The 21,411-nt window shown below is 41.0% G+C and overlaps 1 protein-coding gene across 1 annotated transcript in view; it reads left to right on the forward strand.

Moving 5' to 3' along the window:
- Nucleotides 1-21,411, forward strand: part of frmd4ba (FERM domain containing 4Ba) — a gene marked incomplete at both ends in the record, with an annotated part of 84,942 nt that overhangs the window by 16,870 nt on the left and 46,661 nt on the right. Inside the window, 2 exon segments of the mRNA XM_080026027.1 lie at nt 11,373-11,429; nt 11,887-11,909. Of these exon segments, the coding sequence (XP_079882153.1) occupies nt 11,373-11,429; nt 11,887-11,909 (80 nt within the window).

The raw sequence follows: 21,411 nt of genomic DNA on the forward strand, positions 1-21,411 counted from the left end.
GAAAATGTATTTTAGGTGCCTAAATGCAAGTTGCACTTCTCTTTGACTCTCTGCTGAAGTGAGACAGAATGGGATCATCAAAACAGCTCCCAAAAGATCTGAAAAACAAAGATTGTTCATTGTCATGGTTTAGGGCAAGGCTACAAGAAGCTTTCCCAAAGGTTTCAATTGTCAATTTCGACTGTAGGGAACGTTGTCAGGAAATGGAAGGACACAGGCATAGTGGCAGTTAAACCCAGGCATGGCAGACACAGTAGAACATAACTTAATTTTTCAAACTATTGAGAAATTTGGATTTGGTGACTTTTTTTGTAAGGCTGTAAGAACAATGTACTCCAAAGGCAATAGCTCTATTAGATTAAAGAATGGGACATCGCCGAGATTTGAGCTCCAACGGGGTATCCGGCAAGGCTGCCCTGCCTCTCCCTACCTATTCATTCTATGTACACAGCTTCTCTCCACCCATATTAAAAATAGTGCCTTAAAAGGAATTTCAATTGCAGAAAGAGAAATTATTCTCACCCAACTAGCAGACGATACTACATTATTTTAAAAAAATGCCAGCCAAGTGCCAATTGCTATCAAAACAATTGAATTATTTTCCGCAGCTTCTGGACTCTGCTTAAATCTGAAGAAATGTGAACTTTTTTCCCTTAAAGAAAGTGACACTTCCCTGGTCTGTAACATACCAGTCAAAGATAAGATTACTTATCTAGGGATTACTGTAATGAAAAATGAGGAGGAAAGGTGTTCTGTAAACTTTAATTTGATTAGTGAAAAGACAAAAAAAATCTTAATCAATGGCTACAGAGAGATTTATCTTTAAAAGGACGAGTATTGTTGACGAAGGCAGAAGGTTTATCCCGTCTTACATACGCTGCTATTCCCTTGTTTCTCAACAAAAAGCTCTGTAATTCCATTGATAAATTACTTTTCAACTTTATTTGGAAAAATAAGACGCATTATGTAAAAAAATCTGTTATTATGAACACCTTTGATCGTGGTGGTCTGAACTTTCTTGATTTTACAACTCTGAATAATACCTTTAAAATAAATTGGACAAAACATTTTCTAAAAAATCCCACATCTATATGGAATTTTATACCTAATTATATTTTCTCTAAGGTTGGAGGTCTAGAATATTTACTTCTGTGTGACTATAGAATAGAAAAAATTCCTTTAATGTTATCTAAATTCCACAAACAAATGCTCTTAGCATGGTCGTTAATTTACAAACATAATTTCTCCCCACATAGGTGCTTCATCTGGAATAATCGGCTTATTACGTACAAAAATAAATCTTTATTTTGCGAAACCTGGTTCAATAATAACATCATTTTAGTGTCCCAATTATTAAATGATTATGGAACATTACTGAATTATTCAGAATTCCTTCACGCTTTTGGCATTCCAATCACCCCAAAAGAGTTTGCAATTGTTATGGATGCCATCCCGTCTGGTATTCTAACTCTCTTAAAAGGAACTGGAAAACCAGACTGCTTACCATCATTGGACCCTAAATTAACCTCAGTTGGTAATGTATGCTTCGCTACCAAAACGAGGAATAATAATCGTAACATTCGCTCTTTATTCCAAAAAGATGTCACCAGTACCCCTAATGTTGTTCCATATTGGTCTAATTTTGTTGACAACCTAGATTGGGGAAGCATCTGGAACCTTCCATACAAATACCTCCTTACGAATAAAGTAAGAGAAGTCTCCTTCAAAATCATTAAACCTAAGCATATCTGCTTAGGTTTAAGCTTGACATATGTGTTAACTGTTCTTTATGTGGAACATGTCCCGAAACAATGGTGCAACTGTTCTGGCATTGTCCCTTCACTACCACTTTTTGGAAAGATCTATCCCGTTATATCATTGAAAAAATTGACTCTGATTTTTCTTTATTTTGGAAAGATGTGTTGTTTGGTTTCCATGACAAAAAAAGTAAAAAACAGAAAGAATTATACTTAATTAATTTGTTGATCATTTTAGGAAAATTCCATATTCATAAATCCAAATTTAGTAACTCAAAACCTTCATTTGTAGCTTTTGGCAGGGAAACCAAGCAGTACATCAAGTCCATTTTTGATTCTAAAAACAAGAAAGCTGCTAAGACTGTGCAATTATGCTCTATATTTAATTTATTTGTTTGAAACACTCCCTGGCTATATATTTTTTTACTGAGATGCTTAATATGTATTAATGACTTGTTTTTGTTGTGTTTTGTATTGTATCATAAAGATTCAATAAAGATTTATTAAAAAAAAAAAAAAAAAGCCTGCATGATATGAGGTGCGCGTGCGCAAAATGGCCGCCATCATTGACAGCCCGCTTAGCTCAAAGGCTGTGGCTGTGTCTTGATTCAGGGGTTGCGGTCTTGGAACCGGCCTCGTAGGCTGCATTTGAAGACCGATTGCGTCATAGCGGCGCGCAAAGGCTGTCCCATTTGCAAGGCTCCTTGCAAGGCTCCTCATATGCGGTCGTGAAATGCAGCCTTCGTTTCACGGTTTTGAAGCAGTTTTGAAGGCTGCATCAGATGTATCCTTCGTGGCCCAACATATCCCAAGATTCATTGCGTTTTTTTCAGAGATTGCATAAAATAAAATAAAAAATAACAAAACAGCAACGTGTTGCTCCATCTTCTTAACTTTTATCTTCCTTTCTTTTTTTTTTTTCGTCTGGTAGACAACTTATTTTTCTTTTTTCCTCCGCTGACAGGGCTGTCTCCGTTGGCAGCAATCAGGGTTGCTAGGCAGCACAGGAGCGGCGAGTCGTCACGCAAGGTAACGGCTTGTTACGTAAACCGGAAATGCTCGTAAACGGAGACCTGCGGAGACCGTCTCGTTTAACAAGGCTCGTTGGCCTTAAAACCGGCCTTAAAATCGGCCTTCATAGGCTATAGCCTTCATAGACCGCGAGACTGCGTCCTACCAAGTGCGTGGTCTCTGAATCAAGACACAGCCTGTGTCTTGATTCAGGTGTTGCAGCCTACGTAGGACGCAGTCTCGCGGTCTATGAAGGCTATAGCCTATGAAGGCCGATTTTAAGGCCGGTTTTAAGGCCAACGAGCCTTGTTAAATGAGACGGTCTCCGCAGGTCTCGGTTTACGAGCATTTCCGGTTTACGTAACAAGCCGTTACCTTGCGTGACGACTCGCCGCTCCTGTGCTGCCTAGCAACCCCGATTGCTGCCAACGGAGACAGCCCTGTCAACGGAGGAAAAAAGAAAAATAAGTTGTCTACCAGACGAAAAGAAAAAAAAGTACAAGAAAAAAAGAAAGGAAGATAAAAGTTAAGAAGATGGAGCAACACGTTGCTGTTTTGTTATTTCTTATTTTATTGTAGGGGAAGGTGGGGTGATTTGTGCGTTTTGGAAGTTGCAAAACCCCTTGTTTCTAGAAAACCGTGGAAGAAATTGGAAATGTGACCACATATTTAAGAAGAGCCATCCATTTGACTCATCCTGTAAAGAAGGGAGACACAAGGAATAAGATATAAGCACATTTAAGCTCAAAAAACTGTGTTTTGCCTTTCAAAGTAAAATTTCCATGATCAAGGTTTTTTGATTATTGTGTCTGAACAATTATAGACACGTTTGAAAACATTTGACACATGTTTTAGTGCTTTGGTATGCTACACTTTGAGTCTATATAGTTAGCACAATGTCAACCCTAAATTGCTATATCATGCCTATTATCCAAAATTCTGGGGATGGGGTGATTTGTGCGCAAGGGCCTGGGTGAGTTATAAGTAAGTAAGTAAGTAAAATGTATTTAGAAAAGCACATTTATGACAGTTTGCACTGTCCAAAGTGCTGTACATAGTGCATTCAGTAGGTAAACAATGAAGGTACAATAACAATAACCAAAATAAAAGACGTAAAGCCCATACATCCACATAAACACAGATAGTAGTGCAGAGGTAAGATAGTTAATGGGGAGGAAAAGCCAGGGTGTACATATGGGTTTTGAGCCTTGATTTAAAGGCAGAAATGTAGGGGGAATCACATTTGTCAGGTGGCAGTTGGTTCCACAAGCACGGAGCAACTAGTGCAAAGTACATTTCTGAGAGTTGTGCCAGTGGCATGGCTGTATACGCTGGTCACCAAAAGAAAGTGATTGTCTACAGTAGCTCAGAAGAGAGTGACATCTCAACTCCACTTAACGACACCACTGATGAGAGTTCAGATGGCCAGAAAGATGATGATGGTGACTTTGTCATTTGTGCGACAAGACAACTTTTTTTCCGAAAGCTATATTTCTTAAACAGTTTATTCCAGATCCAAAGTTTTTATTGCCAGGGATGCACAACATCCTGAAATATATGTACATATTTGAGTTGGAGACATAACTGTCAAGGCCTCACTTTAAAATCACTTTGAGTAAAAAGTTGCACAAATCACCCCACCTTCCCCTATGCCATCTCTGAAAAAAACGCAATGAATCTTGGGATATGTTGGGCCGCGAAGGATCCATCTGATGCAGCCTTCAAAACCGTGAAACGAAGGCTGCATTTCACGACCGCATATGAGGAGCCTTGCAAGGAGCCTTGCAAACGGGACAGCCTTTGCGCGCCGCTATGACGCGATCGGTCTTCAAATGCAGCCTTCGTAGGCTGCAATACCCATGCAATACCTGAATCAAGACGGAACGCCATACTAACGTCCTACTCATACTAATTTTGACTTCAATTTGAGTAGCCTATGTGACGGTTGGGTATGCGAGAAATTCCCGGATGAGTACTAACTTTCGGGAAGATTTTGGGTATGAATCGATTGTATACTTTTCCTACTCAACCGCCCAACAATGCACTGGGTCAATTCTACCCGCCCAGGAAAATGAAATATTTTCGAGCATGTTGCTAGGCAACGACATTGTTTGGGGTCCGCGATCTGACAACTGTACGTGCAGTTATTCATAAAACACTTAAAATAGATAAGAGATGAAGATAAATACCTAACAACATTAGAGTCACTAAGTGAAATGAGTGTTGTGAGTCTGATAGTGGAGAGAGATCAGAACAGATCGCTGTTCCACACACCGCAGCTCGTCCAGCTGACAGACAGCTGAGTGCTGTCGATGATGAGCCGGACAGAGAGCGTCGGAGGGATCCTCCGCCTCAAAACATAATTATAAAACATGAGGTCTAAAACACAGATGATGAACACAGGACTGTAAAAATCTAGTTCAATATCTAACCTGTAGAGGGCGGTTATACGCTAAAAGAAATTAGAAATTTTTCATTGCTTGAGTATAGGCTACTTCAACTGAAAACGTTTCGACGCACCTCGCATACACAATCGATCTTTGAGTAGAGAGTATGCAGTATATAGATGGTGAGTATGTAGGATGTAGGACGTACGCTAGTATGGCGTTCCGAACACAGCCTAAGTGTTTTGGAGAGCCACAGACTGCACTAAGAACAGACTGTAACTCGCTCAATTCTGAACCGATTTTCATGACATTTAGTTTGTTATGAAGATAGAACAGTTAATCATGCTACAGATTACCTGTTGGAATTAAATTCAGTTACGGGGCCGCTAACCCACGGACTTTGGCCGTGTCTGAACTGCCATACTAGCGTCCTACATCCTACATACTCATGCATACTCTCTACTCAAAGATCGATTGTGTATGCGAGCTGCGTCTAAACGTTCTCAGTTGAAGTATACTCAAGCAATGAAGAATTTCTTCTTCTTCTTATAAGATTCAGGCAGTTTAGACACTGTTAAGCTTATAACCGCCCTCTACAGGTTAGATATTGAACTAGACTTTTACAGTCCTGTGTTCATCATCTGTGTTTTAGACCTCTTGTTTTATAATAATGATGTTTTAAGGTGGAGGATCCCTCCGACGCTCTCTGTCCGGCTCATCAGCACTCAGCTGTCTGTGAGTTGAGCTGGACGAGCCGCGGTGTGTGGAACAGCGATCTGTTCTAATCTCTCTCCACTATCAGACTCACAACACTCATTTCACTTAGTGACTCTAATGTTGTTAGGTATTTATCTTCATCTCTTATCTATTGTAAGAGTGCATGAATGACTGCACGTACAGTTGTCAGATCACGGAACCCCAAACAATGTTGTTGCCTAGCAACTTGCTCGAAAATATTTCATTTTCCTGGGCGGGTAGAATTGACCCAGTGCATTGTGGGGCGGTTGAGTAGGAAAAGTATACAATCGATTCATACCCAAAATCTTCCCGGAAGTTAGTACTCATCCGGGAATTTCTCACATACCCAAACTCGCATACCCAACCGTCACATACTCAAATTGAAGTCAAAATGAGTATGAGTAGGACGTTAGTATGGCAGTTCAGACACGGCCCTAGGGTACGTTCCAATACCCGTTCAACAGGCCCTCGTTCACTTTCCCTAGGCACTTGCCCTCGGGGGAATCCCCGCTGCCATCTTAAGTGTCGTTCCAATAGTCTGGAAACTGAAGTGAACTTCGTGAGATAGACCCTCGGAGGGCTGAGTGATCAAGTCAACATGGATGGTCACTCCGAGGTGGATATCACCCACAGTGCATTGCAGTTCGTCTTCTTCTTCTTCTCCTTTTATTTTCCGGTAGACTGTATGCTTTTAGGGACATCGCGGCCACCCGCAGGACAAATATATATATATAAATATATTCCAAAACGCCTCAATTAGGCTATTCTATTTCCATACGAACAATCCAGTGAATGTATTGCAGTTTACACATTGCTGCTATAACACCGATGCCTGCCAATTAGAGGACTATTTAAAACAAATGTTTTCGGTTGAAAGTATAAATAAGAAAATATGTCGGAGCAAACTATTTACATGTGTAAGTAACAATATCTTGATAATCTGAGTTACCGTGTCGAAATTCAATGTTTGTTATGCTATGGAAATGGCTTTCTGCAACATAGGCTACTTTAGCAAAATGTTATAATTCTGTATTATTTGCATTCAGATTTACCTATGTAACTGACGGTCCATTGCGACTACAAGGGCAAGTGGGTTCCATTTAAATCCTCCGCTCCTCCCCCGCCCAGTCTCCCTCCGCTCTCCAAGTTCCCTCCGTGCAACGTATGCTGTTACGCAGTGGCGTGCACAGAAATTTTTGGGGGCAGGTGCTCATAGCAAAAAAAAGGGCACAATATATTCTATCGATGAATGACCAAATCATTTTAATTGTACAAAATCTCCCCTGGCCTAATGACTTTTAATACCCGGCCACACAGAGTGTTTCTCAAAGGAATTTGGGAGACTATGTTTGGGACCCTGGACCCAGAAAAATTTGAACCTTTTAAAGTAAAATTCATCAATCAGGTGCACTTTGAGAAGAAAGCTAAGGCTAAATCACCTGTCAATGTGGGCTATTTAGTACTATTTTCTGGAATAATTTGGAGACACAGGATTACCAAAAAGCAGAAAGAAAAAATGTACGTTTGAAAAAAAAACAGTCAGCTTCGGATTTTTTTAAATAATCCCTTATCCCGAATTCTCTCTTTGAAGTCTTCGTTAGGCCCCTGATCTCCGTAATTATAATATCCTATTAAGGTAAATACAAGATTACTGCAAGTCTTGTAACATAGAAATAACTTATGGTTGGGACAAAATAATATAATTAACTTATATAGCTTCATGACTGATTTAGTACCACCAACCCACTTTGCGTAGTTAAAATAAAATGTGTGGACAGCTTTTAAGATATTTCAATAACATTTGAGGAACAGTTCAACATTAAAATCTGAGCTTTAAAAAGGCCCTGAACAGTTAACATGACTCTGGTCTTGACTCTGACCATTCATCTTCATCTTCCTCCTTGCTGCTGGTGGATGCTTTCATCCAGGAGAGCAGAGAGCTTGGTTACATTACAACCAGGCACAAGGCTACATTGGGAATTGCCTGTTTGTCATTATACATTACTGCATGTGTTAATTATATCGCCTAAAGTTAACATAAACAACACAAAATATTCAGCATACTGATAGATTCACATGCTGTACCAGTGACAAACTCCGCCGACATTAGTTGTGTTCATCACGTCCTATCAATTTTTTGGGGGGGGCTAGCTTGTTAAGCAGGACAGTCGGCTAATTTATACTCAGCTGTGTGGCGCTGCATGATAGAGGCTACTTTATAAGAGAGACAAATAAATGCAAGTTATAGCTTGGCAACTGAGGCTTAGGGGGCAAACAATACACTCTTGACTCCATTCATGTATGTGTTACCTCGCTGGTGGGGCAGGGCAGGGCAGGCGCAAGAGTAGGTGTGTGTGTGCAGCAGCTGTGAACTGCTGCGGCAACGCGCCTCCGTTTGTGTCCACTCTGCGCGTTCACGTTGACAAAGGAATTGTGTGCGGAGGAGGAGGGGGGGAGACATATTTATTGGGGCATTATTGTCAAACGTTTTTAATCGTTGAGCATTTATAGATGATAATGTCGGCATGGGCCACATACACTGTAAAAATAAATAAAAATAAAAAATAAAATAAAAAAATAACTTTTTTTTTTTTTTTTTTCAAAAGGGCACTTGATTGGGCCAGGGGAAAAGGGCAGGTGCTTCAGCACCACTTCAGGTCTACCTGTGCACGCCACTGCTGTTACGTCATGCCAAGGGCTGAGGGTAAATGAACAAGGGGAAGTGCAACTACTATTGGAATGCAGGGAAAGTGTGTGTGTGCTTGTGCTCACGGGGAACTTTAGGAGGGGGCGGGGTTGAGGACGCTGACGTGCGTTGCCTAGGCGACTGCGGGCTTTCCAAGATGGCGGCCGTTCTGCGCATGCGGTCCTCATATCGTGCAGGCTCCTCAGATCGTGTAGTGACACTGGCCACAAGAATCGGGACATCCTAAATCTTTTTTCTACATACTATATAGTACAAAGCAGGGGTGTAAAGTAGCGAATTACATTTAGCCTACTCGCGTTCCTGTAATTGAGTAGTTTTTTCGTGTAGCCTAGGCCTACTTGTAATTTTTTGAGTGATTTTTAAAACCTATACTTTTACTTTTACTTTGAGTATGTTTATTTTGAAGTATTGTACTTCGCTACATTTTATATCACCTGCGTTACTGAGTAAAAAAAATAGATAGGGAAACGAGAGAAAATAAAAGAAATATCGCGGGGTGCTTTTATTTTTACGGTACAATACCGGAAACTAACACAGAGAATGATCGACAGGATCATTGCGACTAAATGATAACAACAAACATTGCTTCCCTCTATCATTAAAACAAAAATAATCCTAGTTAAACTGTCATTGTAGGACTACCGCACGTGAAGACGTGAAGGCTTTTAAATGCAGCAAACCTTTCATCCAGCCGTGCGATCGGCCCCTCCCTCACCTAGCTTTCAGTTTAACAGTGCAGAGTAGGATGGAGGCGGTGCGTGTTGCCGGGAGCTTTGAAAAACTTCCAGAAGACGGCAGAAAGTCAGCCTTTGCTCGAGAAGAAAGGTAAAAGTAATAGACTAAAACAATGTGCAAGATATGTTATGCGCGGACACGCGAGTCAGATGACATGCGCGATCGTGTGAGAGAGAAAAAAAGTCATATGCGACCCAGCTGCACCTCAAAACATCACGACCAATTAGTTTACTCACTTTAAGTCGAATCCAAGTGGTCTATGACCAAGCAATAAAGGAATAAAAAACACAGGAAGTTTAAAGCTCCTTGAATCTTGCCACCACAACAGTCATCAATTAAGAACACTGTGGCCTACAATGCAACTTGCTTATCCAGCCAGCTCCATGAGATATACATTAAAATATGCCCTCACATTCCTGCTAGCAAAAGACGTGCCCTATCGACAACATTTGCAACGGTTTATTTTGATTTTGACACTTATTTTATTTAATTGTAAAAAATATGTTTTACTTAGGCTATTTGCATTTTCCTTGTTTTCAGTTCAATTAGGATATGTTTAAAGTCAAAAGTCATGGTTTCAAATGTTAAATAAGTGCATGTTGCAGTTCTTAAATCAATGAATAATTGTCTAATAATTGTGATTACACAATGTCAATCAAAATAATCATGATTATGATTTTTGTCAAAATCGAGCAGCCTAACCTTGCAATGTCCATGGTTTAGATCAATTATAAACAATTACATTATTAGAATTGCAGCTGCAGTCTGTTTAGGTCTGTAGACCGGTTACATTCCCCATTAACAGACCATTTGCTCCATATTTGCTTATCTAAAGTATAATGACACAGTATACATGTGGTGACATGATTTATTTAATTTGTGCACTTTCATTTGTAAGTGTTGTATTAATTAAACAAAACTAGTTTGAGATTTATATCCCCTTGTCTATAGAATGCCCAACACTGAAGAGACCCCCGCCCCCTCCCGCTGTTAAAAAGTAGGCTAACTAGTAACTTGTAGTTTAAGTAGGCTAGGCTACATTTTAAATCAGCTACTTTTTCACTTTTACTTCAGTAGATTTTTAGACCAGTACTTTTACTTTTACTTAAGTAAAATTTCATCCAAGTAATCATACTTTTACTTGAGTAGAATATTTTTGTACTCTTTCCACCTCTGGTAGAAAGTATGCGATTCGGAACGCAACTAGGCCTACATGTTTTTCTCAAGCGGATCTCAAGCGGTTTTTCAAAATGCTGCTTTCAAGTGTTGTTGGAATGTTTATGTGTTGTTTGGTATGTTGTTTGGTATGTCATTAACTCTGCGTGTGACATACCATGTTGCCTACATTTCTTACTATATTTTAGTATTTAGAAGTTTGTGCTCGATGAGTTTTAAATTAATTCTCTAGATTTGGAAATCATTATAATGGATTTCAAACGCTAAGTTTAACATGACATGATTTGTAGCAGGACCAGGAAGATTTTTGAGCGGTACGAGGGCACGTGAATGCAGCTTGTGATCCGACGTTGCAGTCTGTAGTGCATTTTTTATTTTTTTTTCACGGCGAGAGCATGGACTGGTCACCATGGGAGACGGAGACTGTTGGTTGAACCTGCTTACGGACCGTACCACTTTACCGAGGGGGCTGTCGTTTAGTGCAGGAGCTTCAACTTCGCTTTTCATGCTGGAGAGTGTGTTTTATCGCCTGTAGAAAATGTATCGATAACTCTGGTGCAGAACATGAGTAGGGAATATACTTCAAGGACAGTTTTGAAACCCGTTTTCTCTCTGCGGCAGTGCTTCAGTCGGTAACGGCAGAAGTGAGGTACGGGACGGGAAGATTTTCATTTTCTCAAGTCAAGTGTGTCGGACAGGGGACAGGGCAGGCTGCACATTGTGTGTGTGTGTGTGTGTGTGTGTGTGTGTGTGTGTGTGTGTGTGTGTGTGTGTGTGTGTGTGTGTGTGTGTGTGTGTTTTCCCTTAGAAAAAAAAACAATTCTATCGTAAAAAAAAATATTTTTATATTTTTTACAACAGGAGACCATCGAAGTTGAGAGTGAAAACGTTTTCAAATTAGCCGCATTCGCATTGCAGGTAAGAACGAGTTTGTTGCATGCTTTCTAGCCCGGAATTGTGTCACTTACCCCTACTGTGAATGAGGACAGACTGACGTCACTTACCCCAACTGTGAATGAGGACGGACCTTTCTTTATAGGTCCATGGGACGGACTGACGGTTGGGGCACGCACCATTTGAAAACATTTGCTTTGGTCGCAGCTGTTGTTAAAGAAACTTGCTCTTTTATTATATTATTGCTCTCTACAATGACCTTGTGCTTTGCTGCTGTATTTCTCTTGAGGTAGCCTACAGAAGAAAATCAAACGTAGTAAGGTGAAATGTGTTGTTTTAACCGTGTAACGTTACATAGGCTACATGTAAATAATATACAGGTAGCTAGTCTTAGCCTACGGGGCAATTTAGTCAGTGTTGCACTTTTCTTCTTCTTCTTTGACTAATGTTTTTACTGAATGCATTGTTTTTTTCTTTTAAGGAGGCCAGAGGAAATTACATCAGGTAAGACATGATCAAAGTGTTAACAAATATAAACGCCTCAAACGGTATAAATGTTGAAAAGTATATAGCCCAAAGGGATTGACACATGAGCTAGCTAGAACTTTCATTTAAACTGTGTTTTGAATGAGAAATGCAGGTGAAAGGCAAATTAGTAGTGTCATGAAATGGTGAAGCACACTATTTTTTTTTACAATATATGCTATGCCGTTTTTGTTATGTCCTGACGTCTTATCTTGTCAGCTGTAAACACATGCTACATTTGACCTTTTCATGAACAAGTGTCTGCAGATGAATACAAACTCTACATAATTTATTTAGTGTTTGCGTCTGTACTCTGACAAGTACACCGGCTTTGGTTTGTCAAGTTGTTTGGTCAGTAATCAATGTATAAAGATCGCTGTGTATAGTCAGTTAATGTTCAACTTGACTTGCTCAGATTTTATTTCAAGCTGAACTTCCCTCAGTTAATAATTCCCCTGATTTTGTTTCTTGTGACATTGAACTGAACCCCTGCTGGCTTGCTGCCATCCACATGGTCCGTGTTGCCCTTTTGTCACACAGTTGCCTGTGAAGGCAGACGTATGTTTACAATTAGGCTTACTACACAACGTTGCAAGTGCTCATCTTAATACATGTCACTTGTCCTGACACACATGGCCTATTTGAAACTTGTACAAATACATGGACATTTTGTATACACTTTGGTCAGACTAGTGGGAGATTGTACAAAACCTCCACAATCTGTTCACTGGTAGAGATAGTGTTTTCATTGTGGGCTGTGAGCTCACAGGCTTGACCTGCTGATATCATATGCAGTTTTTTTTTTGCCAGTCGGAGGAGTGAAGGTCATTGGGTGTAATTAGTAAACACTCTGTAAGGAATTGCATGCGTATGGTTTGAATGGTGTGCATGTATTCTGAAAATGCAGTTTTACCCCTTGTTAAAAAACATTGCCTTTGTTCTCTTGCAAAAGAAAGGGGAACATCTTGTTATTGACAGCCATGATTGACCCGATACATAATGATTATTATTTATTTCTGCTTTCGAACAGATTCATGCCTCACTGTTTGGATTGACTCTGGATTGTAAATGTGTGCAATCTGAACTTTCATCCCATGTGGGTGTGAGTGGGGATGGGCTGTACTTTGTCCTCACTCTGAAAGCACAATAAAAGAGAACCTGCCAATAGGGCTGGGCGATATGGCAAAAATGATTATCACGATTATTTTTCGATATTGATATTAATCACGATATATAATGTGATACTGCTGAAGCCTGAAGAAATCAGAGTGTTCATAAGTTTAAACATACAATGTTGTTTATTAGCATATTTGTGATGAGGGAACATTGAATCACATTTAAATATAAACATGTAACTTCACAAACATGTTTTATCTGCCCCTAACAAAAAAATATAAGATAGCTTGAATTATTTAAAATAATGTAAATAAAATAAAAAAAGCTCTAACTTCTTTCACATTGAACTCCATATTGAATTTGAAGCCGACAACTGAAAGTATGTGGAAGGAGTGTGCCAGTAATTGAAAGTGCGATTGATTTTATTCTTGAATTTGGGATATAATGAATTAGCTGGTAAATGAATAGTTTACCAGAAGAAGTCATGGTCAAACATTACAAAAATAAGTGATGCAGGTCTGATCAGTCTTTGTGTTGAGGTAGGCAGTGTTTATCACATCTCCATATGCATTAGGGATGTGAATGTGTCGACCCAATGACCGGTTTTCTGTGCTCAAGTCGACTTTAAAATTAGAAATCTGAAAATCAGGGGGTTATGCCGTTTTATTATAACCGTGTATGCGAGTTCACGTCTGGTCGTGAGCGCGCTGCAGGAGTGTCACTTCTGCATGAAGTGTCAGCTTCACATAAGAGTCCGGCGTGGGACCATTTTTCACTGTTGATAAAAAAACAGTGCAGTGCAAAATATGCTGCATAAGTTAAACGCTCGTCTAAGACTATGATGTTAAATCACCTTAGAAACACACAAAAGCCCCTTTTACACAGCCAGTGAAAGCCGGGAATATGCCGGCCTTTCGGCCCTCCCCCCAGCTGTGTAAATGCGACAGTTGCGGAACGAGGGAAGAAAGGTGCGAGTGATCGTTCCGGGAATTTTACTACCTCGGGGGGTAGTAAGATTCCCGACACGATCAGTTCCGCCTCTCTGTTTAAATGCTCCAGCTTGTTGTTGCGGAACAGGGGGGCGTTTGACGTTCCATAGTCTACGTTCTAAACATGCGACCATGTTAGCAGTTGAAGGACGTGTGTTTAACATTAACCACGGCGGCCTGATGTCCCGTAAAAATCACCAAATAAAAGGAACGGTGTATAATCTAGCTGATCATAAGGTCCGTTGCTCAATCCAAACCCCCGCGCTTCATTTTGCAGAGTGTATGAGTCTATTTCTGCCCAGGAGAAGTTGTACAATGGAAAGCTAGGCTAGGCTAAGTGAGGGATAAAGTATAGCGAATGGGTCACTTGCTAGAAATAAAGACCGACAAGCTGAAGCAGGAGCCCGACGCGCAGCGGAGGGCTCTTGTTCAGCTTGAAGGTCGACCTAGTAACGGGGGAATAGTCTGCTCGCCCCGCTAGACTGTCTGCTTCAGCTGACTGAAGGCTCCGGCTCAGCTGTTAGCCACAGAGCTACTGTTTTGCTAACACATTCCGCCGCCGCTATTATTATCCTAAGTCTGAGCGTATATCCACACTTTATTTCTGTCTACAGTAACGTGACTTCACACACTGTGTGTATGTGTATGTCTGATTGGCAGATCGCTGCCCTCACAAAGAGACTCGCTCACAACCAACCTGTCACACAAACACACACACACACACACACACACACAGAGGTGAAGCGGTCGGATTGATTTAGTCAGTTTGGTTAACTGTCCCAGTGATGTTGGACTCAGCGCGTAGCGAGATCAACTGGCACATCGTGGGGACAGTAAAATACGGCCCTCTTACTGCAAGCTCCAGCACTTCTGCTCTCAATTCACCGGCCATTGTTGTTGTTGTAAAGCAGCTGACCGGCGCGGCGCTAAATGTTTACGTCACACCTGACGCTGTTTACAAGCACCTCTTTCATTCCGGAGCGCTGTGTAAAAGGGACTACTGATGCGCCAGCAGGCCGGCGTTGCTTGGTTCTGTGTAAATAACACAGAAGCAAGCAAAGCCGGCATATTGGAGTGATGTTGTTCCGTCAATATGCCGCAATCTCTGTGTAAAAGGGGCTAAAGATTATTCCGAGCAAAGCAGCGTTTCACTGAGATCTCGCCAATGAGCGAGTGAGCCGCCGCGCAAAAGAACTCTGTGGTTTGAGGCTAAAATAATAACCGGTTAGAGATGTCGATGGGAAAGTCTTCCGCGATCTGTTTGTATGTCTCAAGCCTCCTGCGCGACTAAAGGGACTGTCCATGAGCCGCTCCCCTCCGTTAGTTTCTGTCTACAGCCGACAAAATTACAATCACCTGCTAAGCATGGGCAGCATTTAAAAAAGCATCTAATTTGTATTACCATTAGGGCTTTGATGTAAATACTGTAACATAACGGCGGCAGCTCTGATGCCTAAAGGAAAAGCGCAGTTTTCACTTGTTTTCACCACCTCAACCTCTGCCGTGGGAGGGAAAAAAAGGGGGGGGGGAAGTAAGTCGATTGATTTGTTGACTCGTGTCTCCACACGTCAACTCGGAGAAAACGTTTCCTCGTGGAGCGGATCGCGCCGTAGTTCAGTTCAACAAGAAAGGCAAAAACAAACTGTGGGACTGTGCAGCGCACTGTCATCATGCGTATGACGAATGTATTAAATATGCAAATTTTTTCGGACCTGACTGGAAAGTATTACCCGAGGGTACACGCCAGCACGCAAATCTATCCGCATATTGCGTGTGGCGGGTGTTAATTTCCATCCCTCCGCTCTCCTCTCCTCTCCTTTCCGCAGTGCTCTAAGCTCAAACATGCACCAGAAAATGCAGGGTTCGACATAACGTATAGCCCGATGGCCCGGGGCCAGTAAAATCATATGCAGGGCAAGTTGATTGGCCAGTCACTGTCCCGCCCGGGCCAGTGACTGGCCAATCACAGTTCAGTATCTTTTTGTAGACTACATCATGGTTCATTGAAATGCGCGTTGAGAGTCGGAATGAAAGCAGTGTTTATTTAAGACTCAATATAATAAACCTAATATAAAATATATTTTTTAATGAAAGGCCAGTGGACAACCGATGCGTGGGCGTTTTGACAGGCGGAGCAACAAGCGGGTGCACTCTCGCTCCGTTGGCAGAGCTGCCTACCGTCCGCCTGCGAGTCGACAAATCAATCGACTTGCTTTGCCCCCTTTCTTTCTTCCCACAGCAGAGGTTCAGGTGCAGAAAATTATAACTGCGCTTTTCCTTTAGCTGCCGCCATTATGTTACAGTATTTGCATCCAAGCCCCAATGGTAATACAAATGAGAGGCTTTATTTAAACGCTGTGACTGCGTCTCCGGTGATTGTGTCGGTTGTAGACAGAAACCAACGGAGGGACTCCGCTCACTGTACAGTTCCTATAGTCGCGCAGTTTGGCACTGTGTTTTCAGGCTCGAGACATTCAATCAGATCGCGGAAGTCTTTCCCATTGAAATCGCTAACGGGGGGAATATCCCCGGTTATTATTTTAGCCACAAACCACAGTTCATCTGCGCGACGGCTCACTCGCTGGCGAGATCACACGGTGAAACGCTGCTATGCTCGGACGAATGCATTGTGTGTTTCTAAGGTGATTTAACGTCATAGTCTTAGACGAGCGTTTAGCATTATGCTGCATATTTTGCACTGCATTGTTTTTTATCAATAGTTTGAAAAAATTGTCTCACACTGGACTCTTATGTGAAGCTGACACTTCATGGAGAAGTGACACTCGCTGCGCGCTCACGACCAGACGTGAACTCGCATATACGGTGAAATCTCCCATTAAAAAAACGGCATAACCCCCTGATTTTCGGATTTCTATTCTATTTTTAAAGTCAACTTGAGCGCAAGTGGAAAACCGGTCATTCGGTCATTCACATCCCTAATGCATAGAGAAAGTAATAAAAACAGCCTACCACACCACAAAGACTGATCAGACCTTCATCTCTTATTTTTTTTTTATGTTTGAACATGACTTCTGCAGGTGAACTATTCATTAAACTGCCCAAATTCAAGAATAAAAACAACCATCAAACTACTGGACTTTAAAATACTGGCCCACTCTTTCAACATACTTTCAGTTGTAGGCTTCAAATTCAATATGTTTGCCTGGTTTTATATTATGTGTATGAGCAATATCAACATTTCATATAATTAACTAAAAGAAAAATAACCAAATCTAAAGGGAATATATATACTGTTACAGTATAGATATTCCCTTTAGATCTGGTTATTTTCTTTATTTTTCTAATACAGGTATTATAATGATTGACACTAAATTATGAAGAAAAAAAAGTGTGTGCAGGGCCAGTGAAAATATACAAGGGGCCAGTAAAACTCGGATCCACTGGCCCGGCGGGCCAGTAGGAAAAAAAAGTTATGTTGAACCCTGAAATGGGCGTGTACTTCGACATGAATTTTCTTTTTTTTATTATTATAATTTTTTTCAGTATCGAGCATTTATGTCTTATGCTTATCGACGTAATCGCCGTGAGTTTTATCGCGATTACTAATCGAAATCGAATTATTGCCCTGCCAACAGATCTGGTAAAATGAGCGAGGTTGGGTGTCCAATCCAAACTGTCTTGTTCTTTACTCGCACAGATACTACTTTCCCCATGCTTGTTTTGATTATGGTCTCTGGATATTCGATTATAAGAAGCTTCGAGTGTTCGTTTTGTCTCATTTGACAACGATTAAAAATATATATTATGTATTCGTTCTTTTTCGAATTTTTTTGAAGAAGACGGCAAATGACATCTGTTTTCCACAACCTTCTGTGTTACTAGAACATAGCACTGGCCCCTCATTTCTAACACTGTTCTTGTGCTGATGCATCTCTCCCTGTCCTGTAGGCATCGTCTTTAGATTATACTTCTTTGAGAAAACAGGCCTGGTGGTAAAAGACCCCTCCTAAAGGATTAATATAAATGGCTCTCTCCCATACTGTAGTAGCCCTGGAGCTGTGAGATTAGCTGTGAGGGAGTTAAGGAGACCTCCTCCTCCTATAGCCAGCTGCCTTAAGAGGGATGAGCCTGGCCCACTGTCCAATTGCAGACAAGTTGGCGACAGGAGGACTCACTGTTATTGTGGTGGTGTGGGCAAACCCCCTGCTGTGCATTGAATTAATGTACCATCAGGTTTCACATTGTACTTGTAGCAGAATTCCCTTTGCTATATCAGTATTGCATTGCATTACTGTACTGATTCACACATCTGTTGCAGGTATAATCCATATAGCTGAATGCAACAAGTTACAAATGGGTTCTTTATTGTAAATTTGTGTAAAAAACAAAATGCCCTTCCTAAACACTGAATTGACTGATGTCTTTAATTTTGCCCAAAATTAAGCGTGGATTTCTTTCTTCGACTTCAAAAGTGAGCTAGAGACATTGTCTATGCCACTTAACTTACTAGTAATTTTAAATCAACTTTGATTAACACAATTGTTGTGTATAGCCTGTAGTTAGCGGTACATTCACAGCACCAGGCTCTCTCATTGTGCTCTCAACCACAGCAGCCACTACGTCTCAGCCCATGTGGAATAGCTGACAGATGAGTATTATCCCTCCCACGCTGGGTATAGCTGCACTGCACTGGGCTGTACCGGGTGTAGGAATCGCCCCCAAAGCTGCAGGCTGCAGGTAGATAACAGACATAAAATTGCTTTCCAGATTGCTGACAGGGCAGCAGCCAGGGCTGCAGAGCTAGATCACCCCAACAACGCCAGGCCCCAGCTCCACATAAAATGTATGCCATCAAACACGCAGTATATTGCTATGGCAGCAAAACTCAGTCAACCTAAGAGAGGTAGCTACAGGGAAGAGCGATTCAAGTGCCTCTGCCCTTGCTGCGGTGGCTCACCCTTGTTTTTTGTGTTTAGTAGGCTGGTCCAAATAACTGGATCCTTATGCGTCTGTGCTACCAAGTCAGCGACTGTTAGTTAAAGTCGCTGTGGTAACACAACCAATCTGTATCAACACCTGAGACAGCACACAAAAGCATGATGAATGCATGAGAGTGATGGCTGAGGCAAGTTTCAATAAGTTTACATAAGTGCAACACTGCTACTGTCTTTGGTGAAATGCATGTATTTATTTTCAAAGCAAATTTTTTTTTAAATTATTATTAAACTGTCAAGTTATTTTGAAAAGAGCATGCTATTGTAGGCCTACAAGATTTATTTTCTGAATTTTCAATTCTGCTTTATTTTTAGGTTTTAAATTGAGAAATACATGTTTATTCCAAAGGAAACAACCACCACCTTAACCCTGCAGGAAACACTGAATCTAGTAGTTATTTTGTTATGTGGAGGTTATTGTTATAGCAGGTACATTAGTTAAGAGTGTGCTAATGGTTCATATTAAATGTGGTCTGACCTACACATGTTAAATTGTGTCCCAGAGGCCTCGAACTATTTTGCAGGGGAATGTACATTACTTTTCAACACAGGGAGCGGCTGCCAAGTGCTTGTGAATGGCTTTTGTTCAAGTCTCCAGTGGACTGCCCCGCCAAGCCAGAGGCCTTTTTGTCCAGCAGAAACTTTAGACCGAGTACTCCCTCCTACATCATGTTGGAGTGGCCCATAGTTCACTATCAGAGACCTTGACAGTGGAAAACACTGCAATTTGTCTTTACAGATTACACAGCCAGTATAGTAGCTCACAAAAGTGAGTACACCCCTCACATTTCTTCAAATATTTCATTATATCTTTTCATGGGACAACACTGAAGAAATGACACTTTGATACAATGTAAAGTAGTCAGTGTCCAGCTTGTATAACAGTGTAAATTTACTGTCCCCTCAAAATAACTCAACATACAGCTGTTAATGTCTAAAGTGATGGCAACAAAAGTGAGTACACCCCAAGTGAAAATGTCCAAATTGGGCCCAAAGTGTCAATATTTTGTGTGACCACCATTATTTTCCAGCACTGCCTTCTTGGGCATGGAATTCACCAGAGCTTCACAGGTTTCCACTGGAATCCTCTTCCACCTATTCTTGACGACATCACGGAGCTGGTTTATATTAGAGACCTTGTGCTCCTCCACCTTCAGTTTGAGGATGCCCCACAGATGTTAAATAGGGTTTAGGTCTGGAGACATGCTTGGCCAGTCCATAACCTTTACCCTTAGCTTCTTTAGCAAGGCAGTGGTCGTCCTGGAGGTGTGTTTGGGGTCGTTATCATGTTGGAATACTGCCCTGCTGCCCAGTTTCCAAAGGGAGAAGATCATGCTCTGCTTCAATATGTCACAGTCAGGGCTGTACGCTTATTTTTTAAAGTGGTAGCACTGGTGCTAGCAAGCAAAAAAATTCAGTAGCACAAAAATAAATTTGGTAGCACACAAAGTATGATCGAAAACTTGCATGACCCTAACCCTTGCATTTAGCTCTAATTACCTTTGAGCATGTCATCTTGGTTTTATTTGAGATTCTCAATGAATATGATATCCTAGTGTGCAGTAATAATTGTAGAAAAATGAATAGGGGTGCACTGATTGCAATTTAGACAAAAGAGTCTAACCTGCCAATGGCAATTTTTTTGCTGATTCAGAATTATTTCCCCCCCATAAAACTATAAAAATAATGTCTATACCTATATATTTTTATAAACATATCATTATTATATTAGGCTAATAATAACAAACATTTTTAGAACATTTAATTCTTTTAATGAAAACCATACTTTAAAACATTGAACATATAGCCTATTAAATAAATTAGTAAACATAGTTGTACAATTTAGGCCAAGTTAAATAGGTTGTGTCAATCTTTGTTTAAATCATAGATAGTTACTGCTGTTGGCTGCTTTCTTTATAGGTCCATGGTTGACTGCAGGGCTGTGAAGCGCTAACTTCCTGTTCTTACCTGCTTCAAAATAAGAGTCAACTCGCATTTGGCTAGTAACCAACTTTTATTGTGAAGGCACACAGGAAATGTTCTGTTTGCACACGCACTAACTTGACTGCGTTAATGTAAAGAGAGCCGTCTCCTTCCTGTTTTTAACCGTTGGTGAAGTTAGACACTATAATCGCCGCACAAGCACAGATCCCGAGCACACATCTTTCACCAGCCAAAGTGGAGGGTAGACTTAATAACTTACTCGCCTAAGACTACATTCACCCGCATTTGGAGAGTGTTAATGTAGAGCCCTCTAAGCAGTATTGTGCATAGCTCCTCTGTGTCTCAAACAGACAGCATCTGCTCATTAGCACTGGTGCGACTGGACTTGTATTCATCATCGCACGTGATCAATTTCAGTAGCAAATGCGATCAAAACTGTCGCACTGTACAGCCCTGGTCACAGTACATGTTGGCATT

This window comes from Ammodytes marinus (assembly GCF_949987685.1).
Source record: "Ammodytes marinus genome assembly, chromosome: 4".
Lineage (NCBI taxonomy): Eukaryota > Metazoa > Chordata > Actinopteri > Uranoscopiformes > Ammodytidae > Ammodytes > Ammodytes marinus.